This window comes from Camelus dromedarius, chromosome 9 (genome assembly GCF_036321535.1).
Source record: "Camelus dromedarius isolate mCamDro1 chromosome 9, mCamDro1.pat, whole genome shotgun sequence".
In the NCBI taxonomy this organism is placed as follows: domain Eukaryota; kingdom Metazoa; phylum Chordata; class Mammalia; order Artiodactyla; family Camelidae; genus Camelus; species Camelus dromedarius.
In genome coordinates this window covers 22,963,557-22,985,860 of record NC_087444.1, presented here as the reverse complement: position 1 = coordinate 22,985,860, position 22,304 = coordinate 22,963,557, and the positions used below count along the sequence as shown (strand labels likewise).

General features: G+C 45.9%; 1 protein-coding gene across 5 annotated transcripts in view; it reads right to left on the bottom strand.

Moving 5' to 3' along the window:
• The window catches only part of HAO2 (hydroxyacid oxidase 2), a 30,027-nt gene extending 9,591 nt beyond the window's left edge, over nucleotides 1-20,436 (bottom strand). Inside the window, exons 1-3 of one of the 5 annotated variants that reach the window (XM_064488886.1) lie at nucleotides 20,316-20,436; nucleotides 2,945-3,082; nucleotides 981-1,132 (exon numbers count right to left, since the gene is read on the bottom strand). In XM_064488886.1, coding sequence (XP_064344956.1) covers nucleotides 981-1,132; nucleotides 2,945-3,075 — 283 coding nt within the window. In that variant the 5' untranslated portion in view covers nucleotides 3,076-3,082; nucleotides 20,316-20,436. The other 4 variants (XM_064488887.1, XM_064488885.1, XM_010980533.3 and 1 more) reach the window with 4 other exon arrangements.
• Nucleotides 20,437-22,304: the final 1,868 nt, after the last annotated feature.

Genomic DNA, 22,304 nt, shown 5'->3' with positions numbered 1-22,304 from the left:
TCCTAACCAGATGGATGTCACTCTCAGCTCTAGAATCCTTGGATTCTAGATTCTAGATTCACTGCTTCCTATATCACAGAATCAAAGGAAAAGACCTCAGGGAAGCCCTGGGCATCTTGAAAAAAACCAGACTGGGGGGCGTATAGCTCAAGTGGTAGAGCACATGCTTGGCATGCATGGAGTCCTGGGTTCAATCCCCAGCATCTGCATTAAAAAATAATAATAAATGAATAAACCTAATTAACTCCCCCCCCCCAAAAAAAACTCCCCAGATTTGGCTGAGGGTGAAGCTTACAATGAGTCACAGGAATATTTTGACCCTCTTCCCCCTCCCTTTCCCCTCCTTTCCTCTCCCTCTCCTCCCCCTTCTCTTTGCTTCTCATTATTATTTTTTGATGGTAGTGGATGAGGGAAAAGAATGAGGGGGTACTAGGAAGGCAACAGAGCCCAGTGAGAAACTTTTTGTCAAATAAGATGGTCAAATCAACTGAGGAGAAGGGAAATGGAACATTTGGACAAGAACACCTGCCAGGGCTTTGCATCAGGGCCCAATGTCATGACTCTCCTCATCCTAAATCCAGAGACTCACCATTCAGCCCCAGCCCTGGTCCACGAGAGTGCAGAGAGCCTTGCCCTTGGGGCCACACTGAGCATCCCTTCCCCACAGATGGTGTGTCCGAGGGGCCTGTGCCCCTCTTCTGTGGGCTGGCTTGGTGGGGTCTTCACACCCTCCTATTCCTCTGTAGCTCCCTCCCACTCTGATCATTCTTTATTATGGAAAACTGCCATTTTCTCACTCTTAGGTGAAATGTTACACAAACACAGTTTTAAGCATTCCTTTTTCTACCCTTCATTCCAGCCAGATTGCTGGCTGTAAACCCTTTAATGGAGAAGTTCTGGAGCTGCTTGCCGCTGCTCTGAAGGACACCTCCGCACACGTTAGGGCCCCAGGGAAGGGAGCCTCGAGGTGGGGTCTGTACCTCTGGCTGTGCTCATCTCGCCATCAGGCCAGGCCAGGCAGTGGAAACCCGTGGGTGCGATGCAGATGGGGACACTGATCTGCTCCCCTTGGATTGTGGTCTGCAGGTCCACCTTTGACACATCTTTGAGGTACCGGGGACGGAGGCGGATTCTGTGCTGAACAATAAAGAGATTTTCTATTGGAGGAATGACTCTCCAGCATGGAGACCTCCAGATTCCTGGCACAGATTTAGATCAGACTGAGTCCCAAGAAACTGCTGTTTGAGGGTGGGGGTAGCTGATCAGGCAGCATAGACAAGCTGGAGGCTCCCTTCCTCCAGGAAGCCTCTCCCAACACCCTGTCCCACATTTACCCCATTAACCCCGCCTTCTCTAAGCCCTCAGTGCGCATGTGGTCCACGACGTTCCCTGATTTGCCCCGTCAGTGGTCTGTGTCTTGAAGCCATGCTTCCCTGACCAGACTCTCTGCACTTGTATGCTTTGATGGATTCATCATAACAAGGACTAGAAAGTAAAAGAATAAGCAGGGAGGATTCCAGGCTCTTCCTTCTTAGGTTGGAAACAAGATTCTGTAATGTAAGAAAAGGTCACTGAACGAGGACAAATTCCAGAGAATGATCATGATTTTTTTTTTTTTTGCTAGAAGCTAATTCACTTGAAAATGTAACTTAAATATGACTTTAGAGGAAGGTATGGCAATTGAGAAATAGTAAATATGTGAAACATACATTTAAGTGCAATAGATACTTAGCCTCAGGGTCCCAAAATGCTTGTTTCTCACAAGATATTATTGTTTCTGTACAGAAACTGAGAAAGGTTTTTCTGGAAATACTGATTGTGCAAACTTGGGGAAGACAGCATTAGTTACTTCATCTGTGAAATGGGCATAATAATCCAACTTTCCTAAGAGTCCTGAAGACAAAACGAGATAAAGCAATTAAAATGCCTGTTATAGCATTACAGATGTATGAGAATACAGAAGACAGTGACCACCTCGCACTTCTTTTTTCGGTTTTCTCCTGACTTCCGTATCACGGGGTCAGTATACGTTTTCTGTAAAGGGCCAGATAGTAAATACTTTAGGCTTTGTGGACATGCAGTCTGTCACAATTACTCAGCTCGGCTGTTGTAATGCCAAAGCATCCATGACAATATGTAGATGACTGAGCTTGGCTCTGTTCTAGTAAAACTTCATTTATGGGCACTGACATTTGAATTTCATATGATTTGGACATGTTACAATTCTTCTTCTTTTGATTTTTTTCAACCATTTAAAAATGAAAAAAGAAAAAAATTAAAAACAAAAAGAAAAAAACAAAAAAAGAAAAAAATTAAAATATAAATAAGAAAATAATTTTTTAAATGTTTTAAAAAATGGAAAAAAACCCCACCTCATCCTTAGCTTGTGGACCATCCAAAAATCGGTAGTGGGCCCCACCTGGCCTGTGCACTGCTGTTTACTGACCCATATTTTACCTGCTACTGCCCCAGTCCAACTCTTCTCCATGAATCAGTCTTCTTTCATCCCCAAGACTCCTTGGGTCTCCACATTTCCTCCAGCCTTGAGCCCTCTCTCCTGTTATACCTCCAAGTGGGAAGTTTAGGAGCTCAGGGGATTTAGGTCTACCCAGCCAGCTTCTCTTCCCTGCCCAGGTGGCTGGAGACACTGGGACTCATGTCCTATCTTCTCAGGTGGCAAAGTCACCACGATGCAGCAGGAGAGGGCTAGTTCACTGGTGCTAGTTCTGCAGCAGCACTAAGATAAATTCTCTCTCTCCATCCTCTCCCCAGTCACCTGCATCCCCTGCCAAGAAACCCCTCCCCACAAACAACAACAAAAAACCATTATTCTGCCTTGAGTACTGTTACATTCTTTGGAAGCAGAAATCAGGACTGCTACCTTCCAAAGAGCTCTCAACCAGTGCACATTAGCTTAGCATAGAAAGGATACAGATGACCAGACTTTTTAAATGCTGCAATGTTGTCATCCCTCGTGAAGCCATCATCAGCTCCTCCTTCAATATAATCCCAAGTTGACTTAGACAGCTGCTCCCGTGCATGGGCCTGGAAGTCTGCCAAACACAGCAAGGGCATTCTGGACCTTTAAAAGAAAAACCAAAACCACCCAAACAAAACCCAGTAAGAAAGGCTTCAGATATAGAGGAGAGGGTGAAGGAGGGGCTACAGAACGAAGCTGTTTGGATTCCACACGAACCCCCCTGTAATCTTTATCTCAAAGGAGGTTCTGCCAAAGATGCTGGTTGTAGCCAGAAAGCAGGGAGTCATGCTTCATGCCTCCATTCCCCAGCCCCATCTCCAACTCCTGCTCACTTGGTTTTCCAAATATCTCTCACGTCTGTCCCCTCCTCTCTAGATCTAGTTGACTTGCCTCAGACCTAGTCGGGGCCCCACCATCTCTGATGAGTCTTACAAAAAAAATTTTTTTAACATTTTTTATTGATTTATAATCATTTTACAATGCTGTGTCAAATTCCAGTGTAGAGCACAATTTTTCAATTATACATGAACATATATATATTCATTATCACATTTTTTTCTCTGTGAGCTACCATAAGATCTTGTATATATTCCCCTGTGCTATACAGTATAATCTTGTTTATCTATTCTACAATTTTGAAATCCCAGTCTATCTCTTCCCACCCCCCACCCCCTTGGCAACCACAAGTTTGTATTCTATGTCTATGAGTCTATTTCTGTTTTGTATTTATGCTTTGTTTGTTTTTTTGTTTGTTTGTTTGTTTTTTAGGTTTCACATATGAGCGATCTCATATGGTATTTTTCTTTCTCTTTCTGGCTTACTTCACTTAGAATGACATTCTCCAGGAGCATCCATGTTGCTGCAAATGGCGTTATATTGTCAGTTTTTATGGCTGAGTAGTATTCCATTGTATAAATATACCACATCTTCTTTATCAGTCATCTGTTGATGGACATTTAGGCTGTTTCCATGTCTTGGCTATTGTAAACAATGCTGCTATGAACATTGGGGTGCATATGTCATCCTGAAGTAGGGTTCCTTCTGGATATATGCCCAGGAGTGGGATTCCTAGGAAAAATTTCTTATCTTTGTCCCTTGGCCTCCAGATTCACTCTCCATCTCGTCTCCCTCCAGCTACCCAGGGATCATTCTAAAATGCCAGTCTGATCACAGCTCTTGTCTTTCAAGGGCCCGTATCACCGCATCCACAGCTTTCCAGGACCTGGCTCCTGACCCAGCATTTCTTGATGACTTTTTCTTGTCATTTGAGTCACTGTGAGCATATCCTAAACGCCCTGGAGGGTGATTTCATATCTCTGTGCCCCTTTTGGGAGGAGATCCAATAAGGTGAGAAAACTGGGTCTGAGCTGACACAAATATCTGCAAGTTCCCAAGAATCTCTGGATGTCTGAGTTGCGAGGGGCTGGAGTGGATTACCAGGGAGGAAGCTGACTTTTTGTGATTCCTTGGCTAGGTCATTAAACATAGGACCCAGAAGACTTTGGAGACCAAGAAGACAACATATGCTCCCCCATTTGTTCCCACCTCCAACCTGAACCCTGTAAACCTGGAGCTTGGTACTGCTGCTACCACCACTCCTCAAAGAGGAAAGAGGGCAGGGCTGGGTAAATCCCTCTAGTGGGGGCAAGGGCAGTGGGAACAGCAGGTGCAGAGCCGACTGAGAGTGCTGGTTACTGTCAGCCCCAGCCAGTAAAGCTTCTGTATAAGACGATTCCACGAGGACAGGGGGACAAATCTGTATTTTATAGCTCCAAGCATCTCTCCAGCAGTTGGCAGGGGGGTAAAAATTAGCCAAAGACTAGGAGTAGAAAGTAAATGACTTTCAAGTCTGTTTGAGGGGATAAGCCCCAGGAACTAAGGCTTCAAACATGATTGGGGCAGCAAACAAGGGGGCCCAGGAGGCCAGATGAAATGTAGGGGGTTAGGAATCTTGGTAAGGGTAAGGCTGTGTCAAAATCCAGTCAAGTCAAAGAGAAAAGTGGCCCCAAACACCCACCTTAAGGGCTAAGCAGAAAGAAGTGACATGACAGGCAGAAGACAGAGCCCATGGGATGCACCGTGAGTTCTAGAAAGAGGCTACGAGGTGAGTTTGGAAACCAGCCACAGAGCTCTTTATAAGCACCACACCTTGTCAGTGGGTGGGCAGGGAGCAACTGAGGTGCTGAGTTGAGTTTGACAAAGTACCATAACCATGTCGAATTTATCTCATTCCTATCTGACCCTTTGAAGGCTGGGTAACTATAATCAGATGAATTAATCATTGTATTTAACCATCTGTACTGTCATAAGTTATTTAAACCTCTGTGTGCATAAAAGGGTTAACAGCATGCCGGAGAATGCTAGTCCTCCAAAGGCCTGCTTACAATGTTAGACCTTGGCTGGAGTCTGGGATCTTGGGTTTCGGGAGGGTTCCCACCATTTCCTGATAAGAACGGCTCACTGTGTCTAAACTGGCTATGTAAACAATGTGCACTATGTTGGACATCTGCTTTCCCTCTGAGAGTCTAGAATTTTGGTATGGGTTAGGCAGAGAGTGTCCATTTGACCAGATTCCAGTGAAAAAAAAAAACCTTGGGCACCAAGTCTCTGAAACGAGCTTCCCTGGTAGGGTGACATTTCACACGTGTGGTCAACTGCTGGCTGGAAGGATTAAGGGCATGCTGTGCAGTTCTGCTGGGAGAGGACTTCTGAAAGCGTACACTTGGTTTCCTCTAGATTTTTCCCTTGAGTGTTTTCCCTTTGCTAATTTCACTTTGCATTCTTTCGCTACAATAAATCACAGCCTCAACTACACGCTGTGTCCTGTGAGTCTTCCTCACGAATCACAGAACCTGGGACCCCTCAACACACGGCGTGTCCCCAGGCAGTAGGATAGCATGTGACACTGAGTTGCTGATCATCAATGTTCATTACTTGAATTTAACATTCCCCTGGGTGTCATCGCTCTGCCTCGTTGGATGAAAGTTCTCCACTGAGTTTCTCCTCCTGATGTCTCAACAAACCCACATACCTGTACATTACACACTCACAGAAAGGATCTTCAGCAGATTTCTAGCATTAAAAACTCAACAATGTTGGTATTTAATCCAAGAGAAATAGTACAGACTCACTCAGAGTTACTTGCCTGGAATAGTATGAATTCTCTCATCTGAAAGCTGCTTGGAAATAAATCAACAACCCAGCATGTTTAGATAGGCCAGACACCATTTTATTGCATTTCTATCTACTATTTTCTTTCCGTTTCCCTGTGAAGTAGACAGGGAAGGTATTAGTCTCTTTGTGTTGAATTTGAAGAGAATGGGGCTTAGGAAACAAAATAACTCGTGAAAGATCAGGCAGGGGAAAGCTCAGAATCCTGTCTTCTGGTAGTCTCTAAAAATAGACATTTTCCCTTTTCAGTTTCATGGTGCAGAGCAAAACAGTTGGTTCTTATAAATGACTTGTTATATTGAATTGAAAAGAATTTTGTAAGATATAAATACAATTACGATGCCCCCTTTTTTTCTTTTCATGGCATAGGTAAAGCTTAGTGGAGTCCTGAGCCCATTATTCTCACTAGAGGTCCAATATAAGGTTCATAGTTGAAGGGGACACCTTTGTTGTTCAGTTTTCTCTGGGTTTGGAAGGGAGACTAAGCACTATATATATATATATATATATATATTTTTTTTTTTTGGCAGGGGCGCTACTGAACCAGGAAGCTTTATTTACGCAGCGAAAGTAACAAGCAAATTCCTGAGAGACCAGAGCGGCGCCAGAGCAGGACAGTCATGGCTGCACGGAGGACAGGCTGCGGTGGGTGGAGGTGGGCGACACAGACCCGTGCCTGCTGTGCACGGAGCGCTGCGCCCCAGGCAGGGGCCTGCCCAGCACTGCGCATCTGCGCCATCACCCTTCCTGGAGCTCCACGAAGCCAACAAGGTACAGTTGGGAAAGCACACAGGACCCCAGAGACAGCCAGCTGGTTGTCACTGGGCCCCCAGGACATCGCCCCTGCACTCAAACACAATTTCTTTACCAACAAGACCATGCTAGAAAGTCAGACTATCCTACCTAAGCCATGAGATTTAAAAAAATTTTTTTTTCTTTTCTTTTTAAAGAGGCATGGTTTTCTCTGGCACCAATGGGAGGGGTCTGACCAACTACGTGGCTGGGACAAGACGCAGCACCACTGCCTACATGGAGACACAGCCCTGGCCACCCTACATGTTCTTATGTATTTCAGTTTGATCCAAACTGGCTTTAAAGCCACCAGAAGCTAATGGGAGGATCCAAGTTATTTAATGTTTTTTTAATTCCCATTTTATTTGATCTCCATTCCAGTATTTTTCCTTCTTTCCTCCTATATCCCAGCTGCACAAGCAGAAGAGAAAGGGGAGAAAAGGCTAAAAGTCTCTTGCTCACTGACCAAGAACTTCAGCTCATTTTGGCTCATTTAATCTGTTTAGGCTTTTTGTCTATGGTTAAAAAAAAATGATGAGGTGTAACTTACATACCAGTGATGAAGAAGCTAAAATCTAAGAGCAAGGACACTTGGTGGTACCCGTTGCTAATGATCTGAAGTTCAAATCATTTTCCCCGACTGCGAGAAGGGGGATGGACACAGACTGGGGCTGGTTGGCATTTCAGGGCAGACTCTTTTCTTCACTATTGCTGTTTGATGGAATGCAGTTAAGCTAGAAAGCAACCTGTGCTCATTTGAAGTTTCAAATGACTCGTGATTTGTGTCGACATTTCAGGAACCCTGGGATATCAGAGATTCTACGTGGATAAAAACTCCTAGGAATTCTGTAAGAAATCTCAGGGCGGAATGCACAGGGCAGATCGCTGAGATACAAGGCGGGTGGAAGCAAAGGCTGTCTCTGAAGATCACCTCCAGGTGCAGGTGCTTGGTGTCCTTAAAGACCCTTTGGCCCGTGCCCTGAGAACTCATGCCAAGTTTCCCAATGGAGTGGTAGAGATAATACCAAGGCTACCATCTGGGGGCCTTGTTTGAGAGATTACACGGTTCAAGGTTGGCTGGAAGTGCTTTCATCTCTGTGGGATGAAAGTCTCAAGGAGAGAGGCCGCAAAGCCTAGAGCCATCGCCATAGCAACAGTGGCACTGAAAGGGAAGACGTGGAGGCGGGAGAAGGCCTTGGTAGGGGCTGCGTGGGGGCAGGGAAGGGAGGGCCCAGGGCTGCTGGGGTCCCAGGCAGGGTCCCAGGGTCACTGAGGCCGACAGGCCTCCCGAGAAGTCCCTGAAACAGGGAGGAAAGGTCAGGGTAGAGGACTTGGGTTCCCAGAGACATAAGGTAAGATACCAGAGTAAAAATGAGACTGGAGTGTCCCTCTCATTGGAGTGGTCTCAGGAACCGAGAATGACATTTGTCTGGGAGGGAGGGGACAGAGGGACAGGTGCCAGTAGTCACACACCACAGGAACTGACTGGGGTTTCTGTCAGTCCAGGATCAGGTCTGGCCTTTTCCCTGAACCCTCACACATTTTGAATCGAGGACTCAGGACCCCTTCCAGGCCATAATGGCCACGTTTTCATTTTATTCTGTTTTGTCTAATAATATTCTGCCCTCTCCAGCCACCACCCCATCAACCGCTCTCATTAGCCAGTTTTCTTTCCCAGGAATTAAAATGTCCCCTCCTGACCTGCAGACACGTTCTGCCTTGAGAAGAAGCACACACAGTTCTTCAGAACCCAGTCTGCAGGGAAGTTGGGGGACGATCACATCTTTGTTTTACAACCGGAGCTTTGTTTATCGTGGGTTGAAGGAGTTTTTTTGAGGTTCTGAGGGGAGGCACATCTATCTGAAGGATTTGCTCACTCTGGAGTGATCCTGACCTAATTAGGTCATTAGCCACCAGTCCCAGCTCCATAAGCCATAATGACCGCAAATCCCACCCGGCCAGGATTAGGAGACGGTTGGAAGTGCTGTGCTCGATGGAGCTGAGAGGGATGTTAGAGAGAGGAGAGCTGTGCACATGTTCACATCGGAGCAGAATTTCAGCATGGACCTAGGTCTCCTGCCTCCACGTGCAGGGCTCTGCCTGACACAGCATGTCACGCTAAGAATTTCCACTGGAGAGCCTGGCAAAAGTACCTGGAATTTGCTGCTCCTTATTTTGAAATAAGCATATTTTGAAATATGCTTCTCAGCATAGCCCTGAGGTTTCTGGAGACTTATCTGCACCGGGTGTCATCCCTCCAGCTCCAGCTCCACTCCTGTCCCCGCTTGGTTCACCAGTGTCAGGGAAAAGGGCCGCCGCTGGAGGGGCACAGCAAAGCCTCGTCTACGCAGTCGGGGGACCGGTGCTCGCAGTGGTGACTGACACGATCACCCCGATGAGCAGAGGCAAGTTCTTTCGTCTGTCTGGGCCTCAGCCCCTCCTTTGAAAGACTGCAGGTTTTTATTCATGTTGGTAGAACCTCTGCCAGATTTGAAGCCACCAGAAACTAAAGGCTGGGCTGATGTCCAGGTCCTCGCCTGCTCTGCTTCACTTGGTCACCAATGCAAAGGCCTCCGTCTGGATGGGTCTTGTTAACATTCTAATTCAGCACCTCCTCCGCGGCTATTAAGTACAGAACAGGGAACTAGCCGGTTAGTTGGGCTGGTTCCTAGCAGCAAATAGATGGGAGCTCACAGCCTTCGTTGCCTCTTCCTCACCAGCCTTGAGGTGGCTTTCTTCACAAGCTGTTCTGGCCCAGTGGCGCCACCTAATGGCTTCAGAGGGGAACTCTTTGACCTGTCAGGACACCATTTCCCTTTCACCAGTGGTATATATTCTCACCCCATCTGTTCCCCGCTGGCGGTCCAGGTAATCCATCTGGACCGCCATCTGGTAATCTACTGACGTCTGCCTTTTCCCCCTTCCCTGATTTCGCCAAGCTGTTGGCTGTTTTTTTGTTTTGGTTTGTTTTTTCAGGAAATCTTTCTCATCCTTTCTTCCTTTTCCCTAGTCTCTCATGTCTCCTTCCCTTTGCAAACCAAAAGTAACCCCATCCCAATGTGATGGATGAGATTAGTCCCGTGGATTAAGAACAAAAAAGTAAAACAGTTTTGAAGTCACATTAGAGCCGGTAAAGAACCTCCAAAGCCTTTGAAAATACCCTCAGAGGCACTTTAAGCTTCCTTACTGAAGTTACTGCTGGACTCTGTCTTCCTCTAATTAAGCCTGCTTTTCCTCATCAGGAGCATTTATGAAAATTAAAGAAAGCATTTATTACACAATTTTCTTAGCTTTTAGTTTGGACCTATGACTAGCAATACATTACTTTGTGCTCATTTGCATGGCAATTATGCCAGTTTTCTGCTACTTGGCATATCAAGTAGGTATTTGCAGTCACTCAGGAATCCAACCACTACTTTAATAGCATTCTTTCTATGGGAAAATAAGTGCTGAGTTTCAAACAAATGACTTCCAAGTAGAGTTTTGGAGCACAGCCATGTTGTGAGTTGTGGGCTGCCTATGGGGTGTTGGAGACGGTTTAGGGCAGACTGGGAGACACTGATCCAAGGACTCTTATGGTATTTGGAAAGGTTAGGGACGTTCTAATTCTACTGAGCAGTGGAGTAATCTGATTACAAAGACCCTTGAGACAGCATAATGGCTCCTTAATAATGAAAATAAAATTGCTGCCATTTACCCAGTGCTTCATGATGCGTCACGCACCGTGTAAGTTGTTTTATATGCATTAATATTTCAACCTATATAATAATTCCCAAGCACAAATATTATTATCCCATTATTATCCCTGTTTCACAGATGTTCAGAGAGATTAAAATATGTGATGCCCAACACGCCTAGTAGTATGTTCTGACTCCCAGGGCCTGGCTCTTAAGCATCATGAAAAGAAGCAAACGTGTGCAGCCAAGCATGCTTTGCAGGGTGAGAGCTGGCATTGGAAATGCCACGGGCAAATGCATCTTTGCTCCTTTCCGTTAGCAAAAATCCTAACTCGATCAGAAAGTAAGAAAACACCATCACTTAACTGGTCATAAACGATCACCTTGCAAGTTTAAATCAGTCTCAACAGTCTACAGAGAACCCTTCCATATTTAATTTCAATTGTCACTCATCTTAATCCAATGAGATAAAGGATAATCAGAGAGTGTAAGAAATCAGAGATGAAAGAAATGAAAACCCAGAGACTCCAAGTGAATTCCCCATGTTCACAGAATGAGACTGGCACAGCCTGACCAGGAATCCCTCTGACTAGCTCTGGGTGTCTCTACAGACACGGCCAGTCTGGAGTATCCGTGGTGAGCTAGAAAACGTTCAAGTCTCTGCTCTGTTGGGTCAGAAGAGTTGCATAAAGTGAGCTTGGTCGATTTCCAGAAAACCGAGACCCCTGGGAAAGGTGTCCTGCATGGAGATCACTGCCCTGCCTCTTCATTTGTTCAGAAAGGATGGAGAGTGCCAAAACAGATGTCAGAAATGACACAAGTGTTCAGAGCAAGCTCTGAACTCTGAACACTACTGACTTGAGAACTGGAAGGTGTTGCTGCTTGTGAGAGTGGCAGATGCCAGGAGGTGGCAGGAGAGAGATAGGAAGGGCAGTGCGGTCTGGATGGACAGAGCAGCTATAGGATGGAGCTCGGTCTCTCTCCGCCTTCCTCCTTGCACCTCCCACTCTGGCATCCACTCCAAACTGCATTTCTGAAGGCCGTTGCTTTCAGCTGCTCCCAGTACTCCCTAAGACATCAGTCGCTGAGAGCATCCAGGAAGACAGACTCTCATAAGCTTTGTAACTTGGCCAACGTGGGCTCAAACTCAGCTCTGCTGTTTGCTCACCATGGTTCCATGAAAAAACTATTTGTGAAAGAAGAATATTAATGCCTATCCCATAGAGCCTTCATAAGGACCAATACAATAGCCCATATAAACTTTCTAGAACACTGCCTTGGAGTGTGGATTATTAATGAATGGTAGACCCATTTGCATGATTTCTCTTGTTGATGACAAGCGGGTTCTCCTCCGAGGCTCTGGAGGTTGAAAGTGGATTCAAGATTTGAGTAATTCTGTGATAGTATAATTTAAACCTGTGTTGGGTTTACTCGTTGGTTCATCCAACAAGGTTTACTGAATGCATGCCATCCGCCAGGAAGGCAGAGGCAGCCACTGCTCCCCGACATTTCCCAGTTAGTTAAATGTGGGTGGGGCTCATATGACCGGATTGGGCCAGCGGGCTAGGAGTGGAAGTGACACGTGTTAACTGTAGGTCAGGAATTTAAAAGCTGATATGTGACCCTCTCTCCTTCTCTCCTGTTACAGTATTCTGGGAGCCATGTTCTCCAGGAGGCATAGCTGTAAGGCAAAGGGAGCTTGGATCCCTGAATCACCATTCGGAAAGAAATAGTCCTGGAGATCAGCTGATTTGGCGTGAGCAAGAAGTAAAGATTTGTGTGTTAAGCCACTAAAAATTCAGGGTTTATTCTTTACAATGGCATAGCCAACCCCAACCTGACTAATAGATCTAGGCATTGAACTAAACACTAGAGATTTTTTTTTAAACTTAGATGATGTCAATCTCTGCTTTCAAGAATCTTATATTAAAAAGAGAAGACAGATTTCAGTATCTGATTTTCTGTTACTTGGGATGATACAGAGTATACCAGAAATCCTTTTCTAGGGAGAGTTATCTGGGAATTTGGGAATATTGCCATTGTTTCTCAAATGGTATCTCATAAATGATGCTTTACTGCATTTAGTCTAGACAAGCTCCAGTTCTCACCTATCTATATAATTAAGACAAGGCTGTCTATCTCATGGAGATCTTGTGGGAATGGAAGGATTCTGTAAAATGCAGACTAGCCTAGTGATTAACAGTAAAGACGCTGGGAGTTTTGTCTCCTGTTACAAAAGCATTTCTCCCCTGATACTGTTTCCAGACTCTCTATCACAATCTATTTGTCTGTCTTTATACCAGTACCACCCTGACTTCATCACTGTTTTGGCAGTTCTCCCCAGATTGATCTGTTGATCCACAGATTCAACTTGATCCAATCACAATCTCGGGAGGCTTTGCATTGGAGGAAATTGGTTCCTAGTTCAGAGCAAGCTTATTCCCAGAGAAACTACACCAGACCAGTTGTTTGAGAAATATTAACTTCTTTGCCTTTTAGAAGCAGTAGCCTTGTGGCTGTTTTCCTCTGCCTGCGGCCAGGCGGCAATGGTCTAGTTACACAAGCATATCCTTGAGGGTAGGAACTGTGTCTTTTAGATTTTCCAGGACCCTTTCAAGTGGACATCTTCTGACGCATCTTCCCTCCTAAGGACACCCATAAACATTCCCCAGGTGGTTCTAAAGATTAAGTTATCTAGACATAACCTCCTCTATCTGTAGTGTCTGTGAAGCGAAGCCTTCCTCTGCCAGTTCCCTCAGCATCCCACTGCCTGTCTCCGCACGACCCCTTTCTGCCAAGACTGTCACCTTGTCGGCTCACAGTCAGCACCTGTGATGCCCCGCGAAGTCTCTCTTCTCTCCGCCTCTCTCCCCTCCCCACCTGCCACCTCCTCCCCTGCCCCTGTTCCAAGCACACAGACACCCAGCAACCAACCTGATGTTAGTCTCTTCCAGGACTTGGGAAAAGTGGTGTCCAGAGGCAGCCACCCAAATCCCGGCTCACGGCTGGCTGTGGTGGGAATAGCACGTTCCCACCCACAGCTCCCCGAGGACAGAGGACGTTCAAGGCTACAGGTTAATCTTTAACTGGGGACAACACCCTTCTTGGAAGTCAGTGAGCAAGGGGTCCAGAGCCGAGTTAACCATGACACGAACTTTGTGTGCTTTGCCAAGTTGCCTCCCATTTAAGTGAAGTTCATTGCAAAATTAAACTTCAAAATAAAAGAGCTGCTGCTTTGCTCCCATACCTTATATTTCCCCAGTTCACTCCAGATAGTTAGAGGAAAGTAGCGGGTGACTTCAGGTGGAGAATTACAAAAGCCCCATGTTGGAAAGGAAAGGCCAGTCTGGGGAGGTGGTGAGGGGACTGGTAAAGAGCAGCCACAGCTGGGGAGCCGGGGCCAGAGAGCCACGGGGACCCAGCCAGGATGGAGCGAGGGGCACACTGTGCAGAGCCCTCCAGGCCTGACCAGAGACTAATATGCGAAGCAGGGAGAACCACTAATACATATATATTTTAATGGAAGTATAGTCAGTTACAATGTATCAATTTCTGGTGTACAGCACAATGTCCTAGTCGTGTGTGTGTGTGTGTGTGTGTGTGTGTGTGTGTGTGTGTATACATATATTTGTTTTCATATTCTTTTTCATTAAAGGTTATTACAAGATATTGAATATAGTTCCCTGTGCTATACAGAAGAAACTTGTTTTTTATCTATTTTTATATATAGTGGTTAACCTTTGCAAATCTCAAACTCACAAATTTATCCCTCCCCACCCTCTTCCACCTAGTAACCATAAGATTATTTACTAGTCTGTGAGTCTGTTTTTGTTTTGTAGATGAGTTCATTAATGTCCCCTTTTTCTTTCTTTCTCTTTTCTTTTTCTTTTTTTCTTTTTTTTAGATTCCACATATGAGTGATATAATATAGTATTTTTCTTCCTCTTTCTGGCTTACTTCACTCAGAACGATGATCTCCAACTCCATCCATGTTGCTGCAAATGGCATTATTTTATTCTTTTTTATGGCTGAATAGTATTCCACTGTGTAAACATACCACAACTTCTTTATCCAGTCATCTGTCGATGGACATTTAGGCTGCTTCCGTGTCTTGGCTATTGTAAATAGTGCTGCTTTGAACATTGGGGTGCATGTATCTTTTGGGATTAGAGTTCCCTCACACTGCAAGAACAACAAGCATTTATTCAGTGCTTTTGATATGCCTGACACATTGCATGCATTATTTCATTTGATCTTCACTGCAGCCATATGAGTCGATATTAGTTTCCCCATTTTTCAGAAGAGAAAATGAAGTTAATTAACTTGCCCAAGATTTTCGTCAGTAAAGAGCAGTCTGGATTTGAATCTAGCCTGTAGCCACCACTCAGTGCCATGTGACATTCTAGGCTACTTCGAGGACCGTGGCCATGGTATTTGCCTGTCTTTTAGAATCTGTTGGAGAGAAAAATAACAACTTCCCTGCTAATTATACCTGCTAGATACACCTTCCTCAAAGGCTCCTTCCATATTTTCTTGGAAATTAATTGCTATCTGTTGTACCACCACTAGATGGCAGTATTACCTCAGAATGCTTTTCAAAGCGGCTGTACTCTGGGATCTGGAAATTCCTTTTTCATTTCACCCCTCCTCAATCAGCCTCCAGGCCATGCTCACAGTCAGCTGTCACATCACCTGGCCTGCTCTCAGTCCTCTGATCCAGACTTTCCATTGCCATTTTCCAATCCCAGACAGCGTCCCTCCCTTCCAGGATTTATTACAGTCAGGAATGAACAGAAACACAGACACTGGAGCATCACGCCTGAGCTCAAATCTGCAGCCTCTTACTAACATCCGCATGTGACCTGGCTTCGTTGTGCCTCAGTTTCCTCATAACATCTCCACACTTTAATGAGAAGTAAATGAGTTCACTCCTATCAGGTTCTGGCACTTGGTAGAACAGTGGAGGTTCTCATAGAGCTCTCATAACTGGATTCCTAGATTGAACCAGGTTTGAACTAAGTTCTCAAGTTTGAGTCTAATATGAGGTCCTGGGGGACCTTTTGAATCTGATCACTGAGCTAAGGAACATTCTCTCTTCTAAGATGATGCACTTAACTATCAGCCTTCACTGCTGTAGTTTAAGTGAATTAATTTGCATAGAGGCACGGAGGGCCACAGGCAGAGCTATTTGAGATGCTTTTGCAGCATCTCTTGAATTCCAGAGAATGTGTTCCTGTCCAACCTTGGATCTGACGCTGGGTTGGACAGGGTATCACCAGCAGGCTTGGAGCACATTTCAGGATGAGGTTGAAAAGGGATGTTGGTTTTGTTTGTTTGTTTGTTTGTTTGTTTCAAGCAGCCATTGGGTACCTGTTGAACAATGTGCCTGCTTAATTTGGGTGGAGACAAATGGCAGGCCATTCCCGAGCAGCCATGGCCCAGCTTCTTAGGGAGCAAATGGAGTTTTGTGATCAGAAAGGAATGCCCCAGTCCCCCACGAGGGAGGGCGTCTAGGCCCTCCTGGTCCCTGATGTGCCACCTGGCCATCCATCTTGCTTGAGCTGATTCCAGAAGTCAGACGAGTCCTGGACTTTGAGGTCTGTGCTCAAGCCCCCTGGTGGCTTTGAGAGCCTCAGGTTAATATTAACCTTGGATTGTTGGAGCCTGAAGCCAACCAGTCATGCACGAGGCTAAGTCAAACCAAGGGGGAGTTTGCATCTTTCTGCAGCTCCCTTACAAGCTATGGGCCCAGTGGTTTGGCTGCCCCGTGGGTGGGGGCAACTGTGCAGCATGAGTCACAGGGAGGGATGGGGGCACAGCCCGAAGAAGGACTTCCTGGAGAGTGTGGTCATAGGCCAGTGACCCTTGTCATGGGGCTGTATTGTTTGTCCTTGTTTTCCAGGGTCGAAAGCAGGAAGAAGTCTCTCTCCAGCTGCTGAGTTCGCTACATAGATCAGATCTGACCAGAAGTAGATGGAGCCTTGGGGTGTGAAGGTGAACTAGGGAGCGAGAGCTGGAGTTATGAACCTTTCTGAGATCACGGAGAGAGTTGGGCACTGGGTACAGAACAAGAGTTCAGAATCCCAGAATCTGCTGGGTGTCGGGGGTCATGGGCACGGCTGACCGCATGGGAGATGATGTGGGATCCACTATCAGTAGCCCATTGGTATGAGAACCATCGACATCGTGCAGATGACTTGTATTCTTCCAAACCAGTGACATCTGGGAGATGACTTGTTAGGTGGCAGGGGAGGGATGGTTGGCATAGGAGAGAAAGTTTCTTCTATTGAGAGAGCAGTAATGTCCTCCCTAAACAACTCATGGCCTTGCTCAGACACCAGGGTGCCTCACAGCTGCCCTGTGATACAGTGGGTAAAGGGTCTCACACTGTATTACTAGTAAGTGTTAGTAAGTCTTATCCTCAGTGCCAATTGATAACATTCATAAGACATTTACTATGTGCCAGACAATGTTCTAAGGGTTTTACATGTAGTAACTTGTGAGGTAGGGGCCAGCTTTCTCCCCATTTTACAGATAAGGAAATTGAGACACACAGAGGAAAAGTAAGGTGTCCAAGATCACGCAGCTAGCAAGCAGCAGAGCCGGGATTCAAAGCAGGCAATCCAGCCCCAGAGTCTGTTATCTCTTACACTATTATTCATATTACAGAGAATGGCTTACAGGAGACCAGAGGAGGAAGAGAAGGCTTCTGGCTGGGGTGACCAAGGAAGTGGGTAACCCAAATAAGTAGCTGTATCAACTGGCCCTTCAACATAAATTCAACTCTATTTTCTGCTCCCAACCCCAGTCCTTGGGTCTGAAATAGAGCCCGCAGGTCCTGCCCCTACATGAACGGGGGTAGGGTGTTCAGCTAAGGCCTCAGATCTGCTGAACCCAGAGCCAGGGGCGCAGCTAAGGAGGGGCTCTTAGAGACAGTCCGTGGATTCGGGAGAAGCCTCCGCTCACTGGCTGCCTTTGCCTCTGCCTGCACCTGCACCTGCACCAAAACACCGGGTTTTCATGCTTCTGCCTCTACCTGCTGCCCTTCTTCCTGGAGCGTTCGTGTCACTCCTACTTGTCCTTATGGCTCAGTTGATGTGTCTTCCCAGCCATGAAGCCTTCCCCTGTGCTGTCAGGCTGTGTGTGTGTGTGTGTGTGTGTGTGTGTGTGTGTGTGTGTGTGACAGAGAGAGAGAGAGAGAAACATGTCACACTGTGTTCCAGTTGGTCCATTATGGCGGTGGCTCTGGCAGGACTTTGAGTGCCTTGAGGCCAGGAACCATGTTGCATTCACTCTTGAAACCCACTGCCCAGCAGAGCCTGGCGCATAGTAGGCACATGACGAGTCTCTGCTGTAGGATTAGAGAACAGATGTTAAAACCTGCATCCTCAGACAGGGAAGCAGGCATTAGAATGTGGTCAGTCAGCATCAGGCCTTCCTGTCTCAACCCAGCATCTCCCTTCTCTCTCCTTTCGATCATCTCTCTCGCTGCAAGAGTGTAGCCGATTTAATGCAAAGGTCCGGACGTCTCTGGTTCCTGGACCGTGGCCTGATGTTCACATTTCTGAGCCTGCAGTGAACACGCTGGGTTATGTTGGGGCAGTCAGCTTCACGGGTGGTAGCTTTAGCGCCCCTGGCCCCTTATGGGTATACAGCACCGCTGACTCCCATTGAAGCCCACCGTTGAGGATGCTGAATGAGCTTTGTCAGGTCCAAATGGACTAACCAGCCTGCCGTGTCACTATGGGTAAGAGGAGTCCTTGGTGCCCCTGAAAGCAGCTGCCCTAGTCTTCCCTTCTCCTTCCTCCTGAATACTGAGTTTGCAAACCCTCCTTCTCCAGAGGTACTTTGTGTGCGCTCAGGGCTTACTCCTTGAACAAGGCAGCTTCAGGTTCTGTGAACGGGCCACCCGGCTGTTCTTACTCTGTGCTCGGTGGTGGCAGCCATCATTTGCTGTGCTTCAAACCTATTTGATCTGCAAGCTGCTGAATCCACGTCCTAGAACCAGGGGTTGACTATCATTTTTAAGCATTAGACTACAGTTACCCCACTGCTCCAGCAACCCACTCTGATTATTTCCACTGAGGATGAACTGTATGATTCTCGATCATTTAAGACCCAAACCTCAAAAAAAAAAAAAAAAAAAAAAGAATCAGAAGACACTCCTGCCAGTGTGAAACTGGTGAACATGTCCATCAGCACAGGAAACGTCCTTGTGTGTTTCCAGTCAATGCCTTCCCACCCACGGCAGAGATCACTTCCAATTTCTATCGCCACAGCTTAGTTGCACCTGTTCTGGAACTTTAAATTAGTGGAATCAACTAAACAATTGTTTATGTATGTACAGCTTCTTTTAATGCAACACAATGCTGCTAAGATACACTTAAGTTGTTGTTTATGTGAGTAGTTTATTCTTTTTTATTGCTGAGTGGTATTCGGTTGTGATAATATAACACAAATTTGTTTACCCATTCATCTGTGGGTGGGCATTCGGGTTGCTACCAGTTTGGGGGGGGCAGCTATTATGAATAGAATTGCTATGAAAGTTCTTACACAATTCTTGGCGTGAGCATGTTTTCATTTCTCCTGGATAGATGCCCAGGAGAAAAATCGCTGAATAACGGAGAGGGTGCATTTGTAATGTAGTCAGAAAAAGTTCTCCAGAGTGGTTGAGACGTTTTGCCCGCCCACCACCAGCGTTCCAGAGTTTGGGCGATCCCTTAGGCTTCATTCTGTGAGCTCAGAGTCACTACTCAGAACAGTTCAAACCATGACAGTGGTTCTTTTTTTTTTTTTTTTTTTTTTAGTTGAGGTATAGTCAGTTACGATGTGCCAGTTTCTGGTGTACAGCATAATGTCCCAATCATGCATATATATACATATATTTGTTTTCATATTCTTTTTCATTAAAGGTTATTACAAGATATTGAATATAGTTCCCTGTGCTATACAGAATAACTTTTTTTTAAACCTATTTATATATATATAATGGCTAACATTTGCAAGCCATGACGTTGGTTCTTAAAAACAGATTTTAAAGTGTTCTGTCCCCAAGAGATGCTTCATTCTTTTTTTTTTTTTTTGGAAGCTTCCTTCTTGAATGTCCTCGATAGGAAAAAGGTTTTCTATGCATTGGGACCTTACAGCCAGCAGGCAAACTTAGGGACGGTGCTCCAGGAGCAATGGGGGAGGGGGAGGTGATACAGCTCAGCCCACCATGCGGGATCAAACCCAACAGTCAATTTGATGACAGATGTTCAAGCCAGCTCACCCTCATGTCTAAGAGTGGCTTGGTAACAAGTCACTATTCCATCCCTGAGTAATCAGAGAATTTATTTGCAGTCTGTTAGCTAATTGTTCCCATACTGAACACAGATCTTAACTAAATGCCGAAGTGACATTTAAATTTCTGGTCTCCATTATGAAACAGCTGATAAATTACCATGCTTATATCCTGCCAGTAGGGTTTAATTTAATTTGCCTAAGATTGCAGCTGATTTCTGAGATCCCTAAAACAAGATAGGAAGGAAATATCACAAAATGTGATGTAAATGCTACAGAAGAGACGGATCTGCAGCCAGGACTGGGGCAATGCACTCCAGCTGCACAGCATCTAGCAAGTCACATCACTTCTCTTGGCTGCAGGTCCCTCAAAACCAAAGTGAGAATGAGAATCCCTGTTTCTGCCCACCTACCTGCTAGGGTGACTGTGAGATTCAAAGAAGATACAGTAGCATTTGAGTCCAGTCTCTGCCACATCCCACCAAAAGCTTGACTGTGTTGCTTATTTAACTCTCCAAATCTGGGGTCTCCTCCCTGCAAAGTGAAGATGATAAATGAATATAAATGAATCCCTTACAGGGGCGGTATAAGATTTGGGTGAGCTACATAAAGCACCGATCACTGAGCGCTCGGTAACGAGAGCTTCACTGTCAAGCAGGCTACTTGTCTGGGTCATACACCAACCAGATGGCAGTGTTCTCAACCAGTCGGCGGATTTACTCAGTTGACAAGCAACCTTTGCTGAACTAGGCACCGAGTCCTGCTGACAAAACTCACACAGTGACAGCCACAGTACCTGGGCTGTGACTTGTAGACCAAGTTCAGCCTCCCAGGTGTCCCTTGTCCTCTGGTCATTGGGGGAGGGGGCACACCCGTCTCTTCAGTATCAGATCACAAATAAACTGGCTGTGGCTGCCATCTGACACGGAGTGGGAGCTTCTCATCCCCCTACCCCGTATTCCCCTGGATTCTCAGAGGACCCACATTTCCTTCAGATACCGCCTGAGTTCCCGCTTCTGCTGCGTTCTTGATCTCCACGTGTATCTAGCCTCCTGTAGCCGTTCTGCTGTTTTCATCCTTCGTTGACCCAAATGTAAGACACATCTCCTTTTCTCTTCCCTTAAGGTCATTTCCTTTTATATCATATCACATATAAATCATCAGAGTGGTCTGATAAATTTACGATATCATATAGAACATAGTTTATATTTAAATATGTTATTACATATTATAATATATAATCGACTTTATAATTAAAAATGAATATATCATTTTTCGGAACACAAGGTTTTATTCCAGCCATCACCCAGCTTTCTGCTCTTTCATTTTCCTGCACTCCTTGTTGAGAGTGGCTCCTGATGGTCTTCCCTCCCTTAAATTCACACTTTATCATTTTTTGTGCAAGTGTAGACACATGGCCCGATTAAGTGCTCTAATCTGTTCCTGTGCGAATATACACATATTGAAACACATTTCGAAAAGTCATATGCTTTTTTTCACCTTTATATTACAGTTAGGACATTATTTGATTTTTATAATAATGCACACGGCTGATTATATCATCTATGAATTTAATTTTGGGGTGGTAAAGGGGGCAAAAACTAAATATATCTAATAAAAAGAAGGCATTAGGTCTGATGGTGTGGAGAACCCTCGTTGTGGGTGAACTGAAGGACATGGGTGAATTGAAGGGACATCTTTCCATTTCTGTGGCTTCTCTTTTTCGCTGGCACCACTCTTGCTTGAGCAAAGCCTGGGATCTGGCTGGGACCCTCCCTTTGTCTGTGAGCGCCGTATTTGCCGGCCAGCCGCCTCCCTGTCTTTCCACTAGATGCCAGCAGCGTCTCAGGAGACTGGATGGCTGGGCTCTGCCTTCCTGGGAGTTTTCAAAAACAGCACAAGGAAAGTTGCTCTAGCTCCAGAAACTGTGGTCCTTCTGGAGTAGGAGGGCTGCGGAGTGCATCTTGACCGCTTGGTCCCCTACCTGCTCTGGTTTCAGAACAGCAACAGTGTCAAGTTTAGGCCCCCAGCAATGTATCAGGTGAGATCCGGAGCCTAACCAGGGATGGGACCCCAGATGCTGTGCTGACCACCTCCCTGACCCACCCACTCACCCACCCACCCATAGACTACATCTGCTGGAGACCGACCATAAATATTTACCTTTCATTCAACACGCCATCACTGCCACTCACTCACAGCCTCAAGAGCACCAACCCAGAAGCCCGGGGGGGCTGGAGCTCGTTGGCGGCAAACAGTGAACCTGCGATTTCTTCCAACCCATGGAAAACAGTACTCCCCTTTCTGCCCCGGTCCAGAGCCCAGGATAAGGCTCTGACTGTGCTGAGAAAGATCTTGGTCTTGGGTTTTGCTGAACAGAACTGAAAAAGAGTGAGCACTTT